Source organism: Penicillium hispanicum (assembly GCF_028827665.1).
Source record: "Penicillium hispanicum strain IBT 35686 chromosome Unknown utg000008l_segment0_segment0, whole genome shotgun sequence".
Classification (NCBI taxonomy): Eukaryota; Fungi; Ascomycota; class Eurotiomycetes; order Eurotiales; family Aspergillaceae; genus Penicillium; species Penicillium hispanicum.
This window is the reverse complement of record NW_026623200.1, coordinates 871252-886865: the sequence shown is the minus strand read 5'-3', so window position 1 is coordinate 886865 and position 15614 is coordinate 871252. Positions and strand designations below refer to the sequence as shown.

Here is a 15614-nt window from a genome sequence, read left to right as displayed (position 1 = left end):
CCAGATGGGACCTACACACATTCATGAGAGACTCCATGTCCTGTCAGATCCCCAGGGAAGGTTTCCCTCGCTCCCGCTCGACGGCAAATGAATCCCAGCACCGTGGTTGGCTGGCCACGAGTTAAGGTGCTTGACAAAGTGATACGAACGATACCAAAAAGAACAAAACTACATAATATTGACGAAAGTCATTATGATTGTTATCGTGATTCCACGGAATTCTTTGCCGGTCCCCACCTGATGACCTGACGGGCATCTGCGAAGGCTCTCATCCTTCACGAAACCAGATGGGATCTACACACTATCTCCGCCACTTACAATACGGCCGATATTATGTATTATCCGCGCACTCAAATCCACCCCTCCTTTCCCAGATGTTGCCGTGGGAATGGCAGAACCAACATCCCTCGCTTGAGTGCCCTTCGTCATTCCAATTCCGAGGCCAATTAGTGGCCGGTTGATATCCGTCCAATCGGATGACACAATCTCCTCCTTCCTGGCCCCAATGTGCAGGTGGTACTGACAAGGAGACAGGACACAGAAATTCCCTGAAAATGAGACCAATCATTTATTCTGGCCAGCTCATAACATGAGGATAGTGCTCTAAAAATGGCAAAGATGTCGGCTCTGCATCCCGCTCCTGAAGACTCCAATACGCGATGGCCCACCGTGGTCCAGGCAGAGCTTGCCCAAAGTTTCTATCGTGGAAGTCCGTTGAAAGTTCTTAAGACTCTTTCTCTATCTGGACTAGAGGACTACACTGGGTTAGTGTCAACCCCGATCGATTGGTTCAGTCCGACACAGACCTGTCCGGAGCTGGAGTACTCATTCCAGATTTGAACGATGCACCTGGAGGTGGACCCGGTGTATCCCACTGTATTGATCAGCGGGAGACGGTTCCAAATTACCAAATCACCTCGATCTGTATGGGTGCATTGCGAGACGACATGTGCCCAACCCATGCATGAACCACCTTCCGCTGCGGTCATAACCCTCTTAGGTCGAACCAAATCCCTGATTTCCTGACTGGACTGAACGATCCTACTCACAATGCAGATTTCCATGCGACCAGACATCAGCACGAAGGTTGTCCAGGTCGAAGTACAACTAACTAGTTAGTTAATTAGAACCGAAGCTGATGTCACGGTCCCCCTGAGTGGACCGGAAGAAACAGCCGAAATTGCTCGCCACGCCGTGATTGGTTTCCCCAAGCACGGCCTGTGCCGTCTATGTACTATGTACTGTATGTATGTATGTACATAGGAACTGAGCAAACGGTCTCGAAGGATGTCAAGATTGCGCCGGCTCGACCTTCTCGACCGACGGGCGCTGTGTGGTGTGCTTTTTTAGTCGCAAGCGCGGACGGGGTCGTTTGATTTCTTCTTGGAGATCCGGTGGTCCCCGGTCGCAGGAATCCATGGGTACACACCTCTTCACGCCTTTGAATCGCGCCCTTGATTTGACGCTAAGTCGAAACAGCCATTTGCCACCGCCGTCTGGGCAAGCAACTGGTCTTGACGGAATACTCAATCTCAACGACGGTAGATCGGCTGCGCATTGCACTAGTCTCATCAAGGACGGAGATGGCGTTTTACATTGATGGGCGGCTCGGCCTTCTCTTTCCCAAAAATTAGGGATTGTCGATACCGACTGGACAAAAGTACTGGGGTATCACTTTACTAGTCTTTTCTAGCCCTTCCCCCTCTCCTCCAGCCTCATGCTCATAAATGCCTGTCCATTGTCCTGGGGCGGGGCCTTGGCAAGATTGGCGAGATGCAATGGTCTTGATTGGGCGATTACGGCATTGGTTTGATTGGTGGAAATGATTTTCTCAAGCACATCTAGCAGTGACAGCTGTGGATCGAGATAGAGGCTGGAATGGTGCGATCGAACTTACTGATGTCGTTGTAGGTGCTATATTCCCCAGCCTGGGCGGTTCATTATATCATATACCCGGAAAATAAGAGCCATGAGCAATGTCCAGAAATCTCTCCGAGAGCGTAGGAGAAAGAATACGCGTAGTCTTACGTAGAATTCACAAGCGTTCATGTATGACGAAGTAACCAAACCACGCTGACTACCTATAGAGGGCGGAGGATTCTTTTGTGGCAGGTCGTTCGTTGAACATCCTTCCTCGACAACTACTTTTCACCGTATAGCTAGACATGAAGAGACGTGCGTAGCACGATATATCTGTTCCCAATAAGCTCATACTAATAAAAAGAGCCGGGGTACCAGCTAAAGCGGAGACTGGAAAGAGCATTGTACCGTTGTACCTAAAAACAATCTGTCAGTCCGGATATGCTCCCGAGCGCTCGCTAAACTTGGGTCTCTGCTCAGAGATGAAATGATATCAATTAGTTCCGTTGACAGCCAGGCACTGCTAGTCCTTTCCCCATTTCCGGTACTGCGAACTACATGGAGTGTGGAATATATTCATATTGGACTATAGAAAGCCGACCAGCGAGGGCGCTGATGTACCGGAAAAGAGGATGGTTCAGGCTGGGTGATAGTAACCCGAAAGACGAAGCAGTAGGTGGTGTCCTTCACAACCATTTCGAGAGCCAATCCTTTGAGTTCTGGATAATCGTCTCGCTCCGAGGGCAGTTCCTGAATGGAAGACGTGACTGCTTCCGTCAACCTCTTATAATAATTGAAATCCTTCTACACGGCTATCGTCGGCGCTGCCCTGACAGAGTGGATCCCGCGATAGATCGAGATCCGGACGGCTTATCAGTTCTCACCCCTCTGTTTGCAGAGTGTCATCACGTCCAACCAAAGTGGCATACGTTGTTGCACAAATGTCTACAATAGGAAGCGCACATTGAGCATGACATGCAGGGGTACTATTCCATCTATACTTCACAGCAAGCCTCCTTTTTGAGTATTGTCGATGGGCTTAACCGCGATGGCAAAAAACCACTCCCGTGCGGCAAAAAATCTTTTCGGCTCGGCGCTGATAGCAAGCAAAAAGGGCCCGGCGCAAGCCGCTGAGACTGTATAATAGTGGCCCGTCCTCCGGCCTTGTCGAGTGTTTCTCTGCTTTTACATCTTCCATATTAACCCAATCTCTCTTGACACAACATTTCTAGCTCCTCCATTGTCACCAAATCGAGGAAGAGATCGACCCACCGAGTGACTCACCCCCGACTCCCTCTTAAACCACCAGAGGGAAGCATTGCCAGACGTCTCTAATCCAATTGAGATCAATTGAGTGCATTCCACATCACCATGGGCTCTGTTGCGCCTCATGTGGCCGAGCTTGATGGCTCGAACTTCAAGATCACTCGCTCCACCAACCTGAGGGATGTGCCTCTGCCCGGTTCCCCCGAGGAGCTCAGCCACTCCTACTGCACCGACCACATGGTCTCTGTGCGCTGGACTGCTGCCAATGGCTGGGAGACTCCCGAGGTGAAGCCGTACCAGAACCTCAGCATCCCGCCTACGGCGTCCTGCCTGCACTATGCCACCGAATGCTTTGAGGGGATGAAGGTTTACCGCGGCTACGACGGCAAGCTGCGTCTGTTCCGTCCGGACTGCAATGGCGAGCGTCTGAACACCAGTGCCCAGCGGTCTTCGCTGCCGGGCTTCAAGTATGATGAGCTGAAGAAGCTGGTCGCGAAACTAATGCAGATTGATGGCCCTCGTATGTGCTAGTTCTGCCCCTGCAATTCCACGGCCACAAGGTACTAACACCAGACAGGTTGGCTTCCCAAGGACCGTCCCGGCTCGTTCTTGTATATTCGCCCTACCGTCATTGGCAACGGCCCGCACCTGGGTGTTCAGGTCCCCAAGGAGGCGCTCCTCTTTATCATCGCCGTCCCTTGGCCCGACTTCACTAAGATGAAGAAGGAAGGCCAGACGGACGCCCCGAAGGGCCTGAGGCTTTTTGCGTCTAACCCCGACACCGTCCGTGCCTGGCCTGGTGGCTTCGGCTGGGCCAAGCTTGGTGCCAACTATGGTCCCTCTCTGCAAGCCCACGGCAAGGCGCAGGCCATGGGCTTCGATCAGATCCTGTGGCTGTTTGGCGAGGACCGCCAGGTCACCGAGGCTGGTGCCTCCAACTTCTTCATTATCTGGCACAACGGTGACACCGGCAAGTTGGAGCTTGTCACTGCTCCGCTGGAGAACCAGCTGATTCTGCCTGGCGTCACTCGTCGAAGTGTCCTGGAGCTAGTGCGCGACAGATTGTCCGAGCAGTCTGTTGGCAAGCTGGCGCCTCTGCAGGTTGTGGAGCGGACCTTGACTATCGGGGAGATTGAGAAGGCAGCCCAGGAGGGCCGAGTTGTCGAGTCGTTCGTTTCTGGTACAGCGGTAAGTTTGACAAGCTCTTCTCGCGCCGTGTTACGGGTGATTGACTTTGCATTTACAGTACTTCATCACTCCTGTTGCCATGATCCGTCACAACGACGCCGACATTAGCACCCTGGGCAAGGGTGGCGAGCCTGCTGGCTATGCTTCCCAGATCAAATCGTGGTTGGAGGCTATCATGTTTGGCAAGGAGAACCACGACTGGGGGTATGTGGTCGAGGGCGAGGAGCAATAGATGAAAATAGTGCATTGGGAAAACGTTCTTCTTCGATAGAAAGTGCTGCCGTGATGTTGCTTGAAATGTCGTCTTTAATGTACATATTCTTTGCGGACTGTCATAATAAAGAAGACCAGGCCTTTTCCTTTATTCCTCGAGAAGAAGACTTCCTTTCTACCATGGACATGCATTGAATTAATACCCTTCGAACTGCATAAACCTGCAATTACATCCAAATATCGTTAATAAACACCGCAAAGGGGGGAATCTAGAATAATTTATATCGTGAGCGTCAAGCGGTGTTGAGCAAGAAGGCTGAAAAAACACAAGCACAAATCGCGGTTCTAATCGCTCATCCGCGCATCATGTAGATCCCCACCGTCAGAGATGGCGGTGTCTTCTCCTAGGTCAACCACCATGGGTGCATATTCACCAGTCTCCTCGTCTTCGTCTTCGTCATTGTCGGCCATTTCCATTTCAACTTCTTCGCCATCCTCCAGTTGAAGCATACCGCGTCGGACGAAGACCTCGCGTGTGAGTTCCCAGTCATACTCTTCCTTCACCCACGCTTCGAGCTTGTCGAGTTCAGCTTTGACCATTGATTCGGCCCCAGGCGTAAGGAGTTGGTCCAATGATCGTCGAAGCTTCTTCAGCAGATTGCGTAGAAACTTCCCACCCTCGTCTCCATCAATTTCGAAAAGCCCGCCCTCAACATCATCACATCGTTGTAACTGGCGTAGCAACAGGCGGATCACCTCACTCATAAACGGCCCTCTGTCTAGAATTGCTTGCCTGGATGTCAGGATAAGTTCCAGCAGTCGTTTCCACTGTTGGAGACAGGAGAAGTTCATTGTGGTCAATACCATCAAGAACGTAAATTGCAGCTCGCCGACTAGCTGTGCCTCTCCCAGGCGCTCGTCAACTCCTGTATCGCCAGAGACTGGACTGGAATACCGCTGTATCAAATCTCCCAGGGCCCAGGACCGGTCCTGAGCAGCGTCAGTCCTTTCTCGCCCAATGGCACCCTCTCGCCATGTGCGCTTCAGATCAACAGGGAGGAACCCAAATTCTCGTTCCTGCTCATCGTTTGTCGGAGGGGTTCCATCCATTCCCTCCGCTGGTGAATCGACTCCAGGAATATGATCTGCGTCCCGACCGGCTGTGCTAGCCGATGTAACCGCCCAACGCGGGTGTCCATCAACGTCCAATTCAGGACTGCCAATGACGCGGGAGAGAAGCGCGGGGGATATCCGATCCGTAAGTTGTTGCCAGTCTCTTCGCCCACTTTCCTCTGTCTCCTCATCGTGCTCGACTTGAAGGACTCGTGTTGGGGTTGAACCTGATTGATTCGACAGCATGGATGGCGAGACACGACTTCGATACCGAAACAAGCCTCCGCTCTGCCAGATGGCACCCAGGTTCGCCTTGTAGCGCATAGCATCCTGTCGGTCCATATCACTTTCAGCCTTCAGCGAGGTCAGGGCCTCCGTGGCTGGGCTCCATTTCCAGATGTAGATATCCGGCCCAAGGCCCCGGTCTCGTGTTGCGACAAGCGCAGAGTCGCTGCTTCCATGCCCGGCTGCGTGGATATCACCGACGTAGAACCATGCGCCACAACGCAGGGACAAGCTCTCTGTGGTACCGGTGTATAGGAAATGCCATCCAGTTGGTAGATCCCTGATTCCGTAAAAATTGGCGGTTGAGGTGAAGGTGATGAGGTCAATGCCGACCAGAGTCTTCGGAGGTAGTTGAGGGAGAAGGACCGTTGGAGACGGCTGAAGTGGCGCAGGCATCGTCTCTGGAATAGACTGCGGGTGTCAAGAGGTCGCGGTATTCGTGTAGGATCGACTGAGGCTGTTGGCGCAAGCACAGGGCCTGTGTTGTCAGCTCGCAAGGATTCTCTGACGTAAAAGGCGGGGTGCTGGTCTCTGCTCGTGTCGAGGAAGTGTTCAAATTCTTAGCAACGAAGCAGGGTATCGCAAATATTAGCGTGCAGGAGCTGTGGTAAGTGAGAGCTTTGCCTTGCGAACGCCGATGAGGAAGACGCTCACTTTTTTATCGGACCCTCGATAGCTCCCCGCACTTGGTATCAGCCACCATTTACAACGGGCAAAAGGATACACTATTCCAATTGACAGACCAAAAGAAAAGAGAAATCTCGAGTCTAACATATTGATATTACGACAAATTTTTACAATGATGAACAGCGGATTTACCCAGATCCAGTCAATTGATTCACTGTAGAAGACTACATAACCCAAGAGCTAAAACTGAGCACAAACTTTTCAGGGCATGAAAAACATTGAAGACCAGGCAATAAGGGCCGTTCTTCGCGTTTATTCCATCCACAGTTGCAGGTAGGCCCTGCAGGTAGTCTCCAATCCAACCACGCGAAAAAGTCGCAGTAGGATACGAAAGACATACCTGCACACGTCTACAGACGGCGACCACGGCGACCACCCTTGCGACGAGTAGAGTCGGAGGGAGTGGGGGTGACGTCCTCGATACGGCCAATGCGCATACCGGCACGGGCAAGGGCACGGAGGGCAGACTGGGCACCGGGACCGGGGGTCTTGGTGCCGTTACCTGTATACGATGATTAGATGACGTCTCTAGCATTGATCGAAGGTTGAAACGTTGTTCCAGAACATACCACCAGTGGCACGGATCTTAATGTGCAGAGCGTTGATGCCGAGCTCCTTGCAGCGGGCAGCGACGTCCTGGGCAGCAAGCATGGCGGCGTAGGGGGAGGACTCGTCACGGTCAGCCTTGACCTTCATACCACCAGTGACACGGGTGATAGTTTCGCGACCACTATTGGAGAACCAGAATGTCAGTCAAAGTGTTCCCGGCTGATTGATTGTCAACTCCAAGTCGTGCGCGACATTCCGCCAAACAGGTTCTAGGCAGTCGAGCGATGTCGTTCAGAAGGAATCATAGGCAGGAACGAACCTCAGATCGGTGACGTGAACGAAGGTATCGTTGAAGGAGGCGAAGATGCGGGCAACGCCGAAAACGAGCTTGCCTGTTCCATGCGCGAACTAGTCAGTCTCACGTACGCACATCTCGAAGAATTGAGGTTTTTTTTTTTTCCAACTTACCATCACCGGCAAGGGGGCCGAGGGAGACGTTCTCCTTGGCAGCGGTAGCCTTCTTGGGAGCCATTGCAACTGTGTGGTTGGAGTTGTCGCGGATGGAATATAGAGAAGAAGAGAAATCTCGTACGGCGGCGGGTTGGGGATCACGAAAAAAGTGGGTGTGTGCCCTAGAGAATAGCGGGCGATGATTGGTCAAGGGAATCATGCGTGCACGGCGGGCAAGCGAGATGCTGACTCAGCTTGAGTCACCGGCGCGGCAGTCGGGCCGGAAGGCGGTCAGCTGGTAAGCTCTGCTAGCCTATTTAAATTTTCTTCTTCTCTCCCAGGCAAGAACTTTCCATTGCTAGTGATCTTGCAAAAGATTTCGAAACCAGCAAGGAGCCAGTGGTGCTCGTGACGCAAGGATATCTCTGGCTTGCTTCACTAATCACGTATGTGCTAGGTGTGAGCTACATTCTATTGCCAGCTCAAGCTGCGAACTTGTTGGCGTGAGCTGTTACCAGAATGGGTCGCACCAAGGAAGATGCCACGATTGGCATCATCGGTATGGGTGATATGGGCAAGATGTACGCCCAGCGCCTGAGTGATGCAGGATGGAGGTAAATTGCAATCTTTCCCATTGCCCTCTTGCCAACGCGCACCCAGCATTCCCCGAGAAGGTAAGCTCAACATTTCTGTTTTTTTGTCTTTGCTATCCCTTTGAAATGATGACTTGAGTGCATTTGGCTCGAGTATGGTCTGGTGGTTGCACTGCCTCGCCATTCTGGTCGGTGGTTGACTGCTGGGCTGTCGATGATGTGAATCCCTCGCTACCTTACTTTTTCTTGTCTGAACTTATAACTTGCTCTTGTTGCCCAACTCTGCAATTGCTCGTTTTGACGCATGCTAATAAGTGTCATCAGGTTTTCTCGCTCAATTCTGAGCTTGTCGTATTTCGATGATCGTGGGCCTCATACTAACGTGATATTGTTTGATAAGGATTAACGCGTGTGATAAACCTGAGAATTATGAATCTTTACAGCAAGAGTTTGCCGCTCAAGTATGTCCCCCACCGGGCCATCATGCCCAGAGACTCATCGTATATAGCAAGGGGTCACCATATCCCCGAATGGCCATCTCGTTTCCAGAATTAGCGATTTCATTCTTTACAGTGTAGAGGCCGGCGTGATCGATCGCGTCGTGGCACAGTACGGGCCTTGTAGGTGTTGACCCATCAACTCAAGGCTCAAAAGACCAGTATGTCTCTGACTTGTGGATATTCAAAAAAGCAACCAAGGTCGGTGCAATCGTTGGTGGTCAAACCTCCTGCAAAGCCCCGGAACTGGCAGCGTTCGAAAAGCACCTGCCTTCTGATGTAGAGATCGTATCTTGCCATTCGCTGCATGGCCCCAAAGTGAACCCGCGAGGCCAGCCACTGGTAAGGGGCACCCATGTTCGATTCCATTCCAGACCGGGTTACCACTAACACTGGTGTGATATAGGTTCTGATCCAGCATCGAGCGTCAGACGAGAGCCTCCAATTTGTCGATTCTATCCTATCCTCGTTCGGTTCCAAGCATGTCTATCTCACCGGCGAGATGCATGACCGTATCACTGCGGACACCCAGGCCGTCACCCACGCGGCTTTCTTGAGTATGGGTACTGCATGGCAGGCCAATGAGCAATTTCCGTGGGAAATCTCACGATGGGTTGGCGGCATCGAAAACGTGAAGATCAACATCACTCTTCGCATCTATTCGAATAAATGGCACGTCTATGCTGGCCTTGCCATCCTCAATCCGGCAGCGAAACAACAGATTCGACAGTATGCCGAGTCGGTGACGGAATTGTACAAGTTGATGATTGGAGGACATCGGGAGGAGCTCAAGCGTCGCGTGAAAGCTGCTGGAGCCTCCGTGTTCAAAGAGGGGACCTCCGGACAAGATCTCTTGTTGAAGGATGAAGTGCTAGACCGGTTCTCTCTATCCAACCGCTCTCGTGAGAAGTCTCCACCAAACAGCCACTTGAGTCTGCTCGCCATCGTCGACTGCTGGTCGAAGCTTGGGATTGTCCCTTATGATCATATGATTTGTTCGACACCGGTATGTGCAACAAGGAATAAGCCCGATACATTTTCAATGCGGCCGTGCTGATCATTCCATAGCTCTTTCGTCTATGGCTGGGTGTAACTGAATACTTGTTCCGCAACCCTGAACTCCTGGATGAGGCACTCGACACTGCCGTTGATGACACCACTTTCCGTTCGGATGATCTGGAGTTCACATTTGCTGCCCGCGTAAGTCTAAGACATCTACCAAGTTTAAATCCAGAGCTAAGCTCATCGCGATTCCCCAGGCCTGGTCCGACTGTGTTTCCTTTGGGGACTTTGAGTCTTACCGCGATCGCTTCGAACGCATTGCGCAGTACTTCGCTCCTCGCTTCCCCGAAGCCGCCACACTTGGCAATGAGATGATGAAGACAATCCTGGAGAAGACAAGCAATCATCATTGAGCCTCTGGAGGTGCCGGGTAGGAGGGAAATCTGAGCGCATTATAGTGTTGTATTATAGATTGAACGCAGCGGCAGCTGTGTCAGGTCAAACCAGCCGAAGACCTCGAATAATATGCCGGGGCAACATTGAGGCTGGATGTCTCATGCCTGATTTCGATTTATTTTCTCAGGCCTTTTTGGATGCTTCTAATACCTAGTCTCTCGTGTCCATGAATCGGTAGACTCCGTCAAGACAGCAAAATTCTACATCTTAGGAGGATGTTTTGATCTGAGCCGGTTTTGACTGATAGGAACCTGCAAAAGCAAGTCGCAAGCCTCAAGGACATCTTTATTGACCATGACACTCTGACATTAGAGAACGAGTTGGTCAACAGCTTAAAAGTCCACCCGCCCAGCAGTAACTCAGTGTTTGTATAGTGCTAGTCGTTGGTGCCAATTACAGTGCGCTGATGTTCAGCTAGGACTGAAGTCCCTGCAGATTTCAACATAGTTGAACGGTCGAATAAGATAATAGCCAAATATGTGAGCGACTAGAATATTTCCAGTGTAGCCACGTCTCCTGGTCGGGTGGAATGAAGCCTTGGAAAGGTATAGGTGATAGAACGCCTTAGTCATCCATGTGTTTCTCACGATCAGGTTGAACCGAACCGAGTGGGACAATTGACAATCTGAGTTGATCGCCCGCTTGACCTTGGTTGCTTCGCAGCTGACATGGCCGATGCAGTTGTTCTCTGATCATCAACACCGCAACCCGTGACTGCCGAGGCCCCCCTCCCTTACGCTTCCCCATACTCGAGCCCTTGCTCCGCCATTCGACCTCTCCCCTCAATCCTCCAATGCGGCCCCTCGACGCCCGGGATATTTGCGACAGGTGATAGACTGCCTCAGTGGATGGATGGAGCTCCATGGCTTCCGGACACAACTCAGCGTTCTCCGCGTCCACCCACCACCGTGCCTTGGGCGACGGACGCTCTTCATTCAGCCAGGATGGCGGCTCGGCGGATGGGAGCTGGGCCGATGGAGCCTCCAAATCGGTGCGAAATGCTCGGTCAGGTTCTGGAGGCAGCGGTACCACCGTTCCTCGAGGCGCGTCGCTGGCCCCGTCCTTCGGCGGGCCTGGTAGCTTCAGTGCTGAGCTCAAGAGCATGAATTCCCGCAGCGTCACGCCCCGCCCTGATGGAACCTACACGAGACGAGCGAGCAGGTCCATTGGCTCGGACGATTTCCCTACCACCGAAGAGCGCCAGGCCGTCATTCGAGATAAAATTGCAAAGGAGATGAAGATCAAGATGGGGACTGAGAATATGCTGGAGGCGCTGTTGGCAAAACCCCCTAAGCAAACCAAAGAGCAGCGCCTGAAGGTGGAATCAGAACTGAGCACTTCCAACCGCAAGTTGGTCGAGCTTCAACGTGAACTGGAGGAGGAGCTTTTGCGTGCGCAGGCGCCGTCCACAACTCCTCCACGGAGTCGCCTTTCGAGCCTTTTCCGAGGTAGCCCAATGCGATCACCGTCACGCAACAACAATGTCGCCGGATCTTTGGACCAAGACCAGGAGGAAGAAGAGGATGGGGACATGGAATCACCATCGTTTGTCCTTACGGAGACTCTACAAACGTTAGAAATTGAGGGCATGTCGCCGGATTTCTACGTTGAGCGTGCCAACAACTTGGTTGAGCTGTTTAAACGACATCCAACGCTCAAATACGACCTTGCATGGCCTGTTTTCGGTCTCCGCGTACAAGTGATGCTTCTCAGCGATAGCAAAGAAGTGGTAGCTGCTGGCTATCGGTTGACTCGATATGCCATTGCAGATCGGAGATCTCTGCAAACGATTCGCGCATTACACACCGATGAACTTGTCATTCTGTCTCTTGTTAAGGAGAGCAAGGCTAGTATTGAAAGGGAGCAGGCACTGAAGTTTGTACGCGCATTTCTTGACGTCAAAGACGGCGTCAAAGAGATATCTCGTGCCATTGTGCGCATAATCGTCGCTGTTGCTGAACATCATGAAGACCGTCTCCGAAACATCTCGATAATGACGCTGGCGGAGATGTTGGTCAAAGACCCGGAACTCGTGGCTTGTGCAGGTGGATTTGCAGCCTTACATGATGCCTTAGCTGAAGGGACTTTTGGGGCGTCAGAGAGTCTGATCTCAAGTTTCCTGCATGTTGTGGATGCTCCAAGGAGTCGGAAATACTTGCAAGGATGTGAGCTGGAAGCGGTACTGGCACCTTTTACCGACTCACTGGCGGATTCCTTGCGCAATGGCCGATTGAAATCTGCCGCGCGGGCAATCTCTGCAATGCTCAAAACCTGGCCCGGTTTAGTGATTCTTACGAGGCATGGGGCGCAGCCTTTACAATCCCTTCTCGAGTCACTCCATTATCCTGATCCTCAAGCTCGAGATCTTATAATGGAACTATTATTCGACGCGCTGCGGATAAAACCACCATCTTGGTCGTCTTCCTTCCTTGCAGGCCGCAGACTTACGACTTACGGGCGAGTATCGAATTTGCGCTCCGAGAGCGGCTCCAAACATCCGCGTGAATTTCCTGATAGTGGTGCCAACAAGTTCGATCTCACAGCGCACTTTTCCACTCTTATCCTCGCAGCCCTGGTCGCTGCCGGGCTACCCAAGGTAATTAAATTACTCGGTTCAAGACAGCGTGAGATACTAATCTGCCACAGGCTCTCTCCGAATTAATTGAAGATGAAACGGACCCGTCCCTCCGGCGAAAGGCGACCTTACTTCTTACTGAAGTACTCCAACTAGCCCATCATTCTCTGCCCCAAGACGTCAGTGCAAAACTGCAAGTTCTCCCACATCTACTTCCTCCTGCAATCCAATTCGACACCGAAAACCACGATGTTTCCACATCCACTATTTTCCAGATTGAAAGCATCAACCGCACATTAGCACGCTCTGGAGCTGCCACGAACGGCGTGGGCCGATACAACATGGAGGCTGACCTTTCAGTCTCCCTACTTCCTGAACAAGGCAAAGAAAAGCTGAGCCCTTTCATGGACGAACAACAATTCCGCAATGCTATCTTGGAGACACACGTCTTAAATACTGTCAATTATATCAAGTGGAAATGGGATCTTATTCACCGCCTCGTTGAGGGCCCTCTCACCAATTCCAAACGAGTTGATGAGGCTATCAAAGGCTCAAAGTTCATGAAGCGACTGATTGGGTTCTATCGACCGTTCAAATATCGGTTTGCCATGATTTCGAATACAAAACCGAATCAGCGCTATGTCCGAACCGGTTGCGCCCTGATGCGTACTCTTGTCCAAACCCCTGAAGGCACCAAATATCTCGCCGAGAACAAGTTTTTGCGACAGGTTGCAGAATGTTTGGCACAGCTGGATCGTATGAGCGGTCTGACTTCTACTTCGCCACTATTTTCACGAGACCAAATGGCCAACACGCTGAGTGGGGGCTATTTCGCGATGCTTGGAGCACTGAGTGCCGATGCGAACGGCCTTCTCATGATGGAAAGATGGCACATGCTGAACATGTTCTACCATATCATTGAGCTCCAGGATCGAAATGACCTGATCCAAACACTTCTCGGGAACATGGACTATAGTCGAGAAAGTCATCTTCGTGTCATGCTTTCCAAAGCCCTCACGATTGGCTCGAAGGAGATCCGCATATTTGCGACCAAGCTACTTCGAAAATATGCTGTTGGTGATGTCACGATATCTCCTCAGGTGGTGATTGGCAATGTGGAATGGGTTGTGAAGCTTCTTGTGACCCAATTATATGACCCCGATGTCACCGTTTGCCAAGTGGCTGTGAAGATCTTGGAAGAGGCTTGTAACCAACGAGATTATCTCGAATTTGTGGTCAAATGCCGCCCGTCTCTGGATCATCTGGGTGAAATTGGCGCACCACTTCTGCTGCGTTTTCTGTCAACCTCCGTCGGATATCACTATTTGGATGGCCTGGACTACATCACGCAGGAGATGGATGACTGGTTCCTTGGTCGAAATGACTCTTACGTGGGACTTGTGGAAGCGGCTTTGTCTCGTGCCTACATTGACCAACCACGACGAAGTAGCTTTGTGCCGGAAGACTTGGTTGAGATGCAAGATGTCGGAGTGGTCCCGCCACACTTCTATCGAGAACTTGCGCGCACCGCCGAAGGCTGTAGATTGCTGGAACAGTCAGGGCATTTCAACGAATTTGCTTGGACGATCCGTGATTTTCGTCTCGAAGAGGAAGACAACGAAGTACTTCTCAAGGTCAAGGGATGTCTCTGGGCTGTGGGCAATGTCGGTTCCATGGAGCTCGGCGCCCCGTTCCTGGAACCAGAAATCGTACAGCATATTGTGGCGATTGCCGAGAGTGCCGGAGTTCTGACTATGCGAGGCACAGCCTTTTTTGTCCTCGGACTGATTTCTCGCAGTCGCCATGGGTTGAAGGTTTTGCAAAGTCTAGGATGGGACTCGGCTATCGATCAAGACGGTGAATCGCTTGGTCTTTGTTTGCCTACCGACTTCCGCAAGCTGTTTTTGGTAAGTGTGTGTTCCCCTTCAGGTGATAACGCTAACTTGTCTAGATTTCCTTCCCTCAATACGATGCGGAGTCGAGGCGCACTCCACAGGGCCAACTTAAGGAGGCTACCACGGACCCAGATCCTGTCAACCACAAGATCCTCAAATTGATTGTTGACATGGGAAATACTGTTCTATCAAAACGGTCAGCGGCCGACCTGCACAGGTAATCCTTCATTTCTGCTTTGTCTCCGAATTCCAGCTAATGATGGGGCAGTATCAAATCCAAACAACCAGAACGATTCCACCAAGTTCACCTCTTCCGCAAGACACTTGTCATTCTTGAGAGCCATCATTTCCGACTTCCCGCCCGGCGCTTCGCCATAGACCTCTTCGACAAGAGTGTTATGCGGCGCATCGTTCTTGAAGATGACTCCGAGTCAGACTCAGATTCATCAACCTAGGACCCACGATATCTACATGATAGATCGTTTCTCTCCCCCTCCATGATCCCCAGCTGACTTCTCATTTTCATTTTGGAGGATTTGCGCCCACTTGCCCTGCTTATTCCCACAAAATGACTTTACATGCTTGGCGTTCTGCGCAGCAATCTACGAATGTCCAATCTATGATTCCTCCAGCACTTGGACTCAAAATTTTCCGCACGATGACCAAGTGATGATCTGACCTGGCCCTTATTCTCGTTGCCCTTTTTTTCCCTCGCTTTCTTCATGTTTTGCATCTGTATCTGGCGTGGCGGCTGACTGACCTTGGAATGAGACATGAAATAATATCAATTGCACATGCTTTGCATATTTTGTATTGCTCTCCTTTCGATTCTTGCTGGTCAACACTCATTATTCTCATGTAACATACGGAGTTGATCATGTCAGGGATCCCTGGACATCAAGTTGTACAGCCTCCTTGCAGAGTGAGCTGATCTCGCTACGGTGAACAGCCCGAGAGAGCGGGTTTACGTGACCGTGTAACGGTT

General features: G+C 51.4%; 6 protein-coding genes across 6 annotated transcripts; 4 read left to right on the top strand and 2 right to left on the bottom strand.

Moving 5' to 3' along the window:
• Window positions 1-3231: 3231 nt before the first annotated feature.
• On the top strand, window positions 3232-4546 carry N7459_009171 (branched-chain amino acid aminotransferase, cytosolic; the record flags this gene model as incomplete). The annotated part of the gene is made up of 3 exons (XM_056948339.1): window positions 3232-3646; window positions 3704-4314; window positions 4373-4546. The coding sequence occupies 3 exons, from the start codon at window positions 3232-3234 to the stop codon at window positions 4544-4546; spliced, it is 1200 nt and encodes a 399-aa protein (XP_056795564.1).
• A 326-nt stretch (window positions 4547-4872) lies between these two features.
• Window positions 4873-6321, bottom strand: N7459_009170 (AAR2 splicing factor family protein; the record flags this gene model as incomplete). Its single annotated transcript, XM_056948338.1, has 1 exon — window positions 4873-6321. The coding sequence occupies one exon, from the start codon at window positions 6319-6321 to the stop codon at window positions 4873-4875; it is 1449 nt and encodes a 482-aa protein (XP_056795563.1).
• Window positions 6322-6934: 613 nt separating this feature from the next.
• N7459_009169 (40S ribosomal protein uS11) lies at window positions 6935-7693 on the bottom strand (the record flags this gene model as incomplete). Its single annotated transcript, XM_056948337.1, has 4 exons — window positions 6935-7114; window positions 7182-7342; window positions 7481-7553; window positions 7630-7693. 4 exons carry the CDS (start codon window positions 7691-7693, stop codon window positions 6963-6965), a joined length of 450 nt encoding a protein of 149 aa, XP_056795562.1. The 3' UTR covers window positions 6935-6962.
• Window positions 7694-7829: 136 nt separating this feature from the next.
• Window positions 7830-8118, top strand: N7459_009168 (uncharacterized protein; the record flags this gene model as incomplete). The annotated part of the gene is made up of 2 exons (XM_056948336.1): window positions 7830-7909; window positions 7953-8118. 2 exons carry the CDS (start codon window positions 7830-7832, stop codon window positions 8116-8118), a joined length of 246 nt encoding a protein of 81 aa, XP_056795561.1.
• Window positions 8119-8130: 12 nt separating this feature from the next.
• N7459_009167 (prephenate dehydrogenase (NADP(+))) lies at window positions 8131-10116 on the top strand (the record flags this gene model as incomplete). Its single annotated transcript, XM_056948335.1, has 7 exons — window positions 8131-8225; window positions 8605-8665; window positions 8713-8824; window positions 8895-9043; window positions 9108-9707; window positions 9770-9901; window positions 9961-10116. 7 exons carry the CDS (start codon window positions 8131-8133, stop codon window positions 10114-10116), a joined length of 1305 nt encoding a protein of 434 aa, XP_056795560.1.
• A 905-nt stretch (window positions 10117-11021) lies between these two features.
• Window positions 11022-15084, top strand: N7459_009166 (putative cytosolic regulator Pianissimo; the record flags this gene model as incomplete). The annotated part of the gene is made up of 4 exons (XM_056948334.1): window positions 11022-12755; window positions 12806-14641; window positions 14686-14846; window positions 14898-15084. 4 exons carry the CDS (start codon window positions 11022-11024, stop codon window positions 15082-15084), a joined length of 3918 nt encoding a protein of 1305 aa, XP_056795559.1.
• Window positions 15085-15614: the final 530 nt, after the last annotated feature.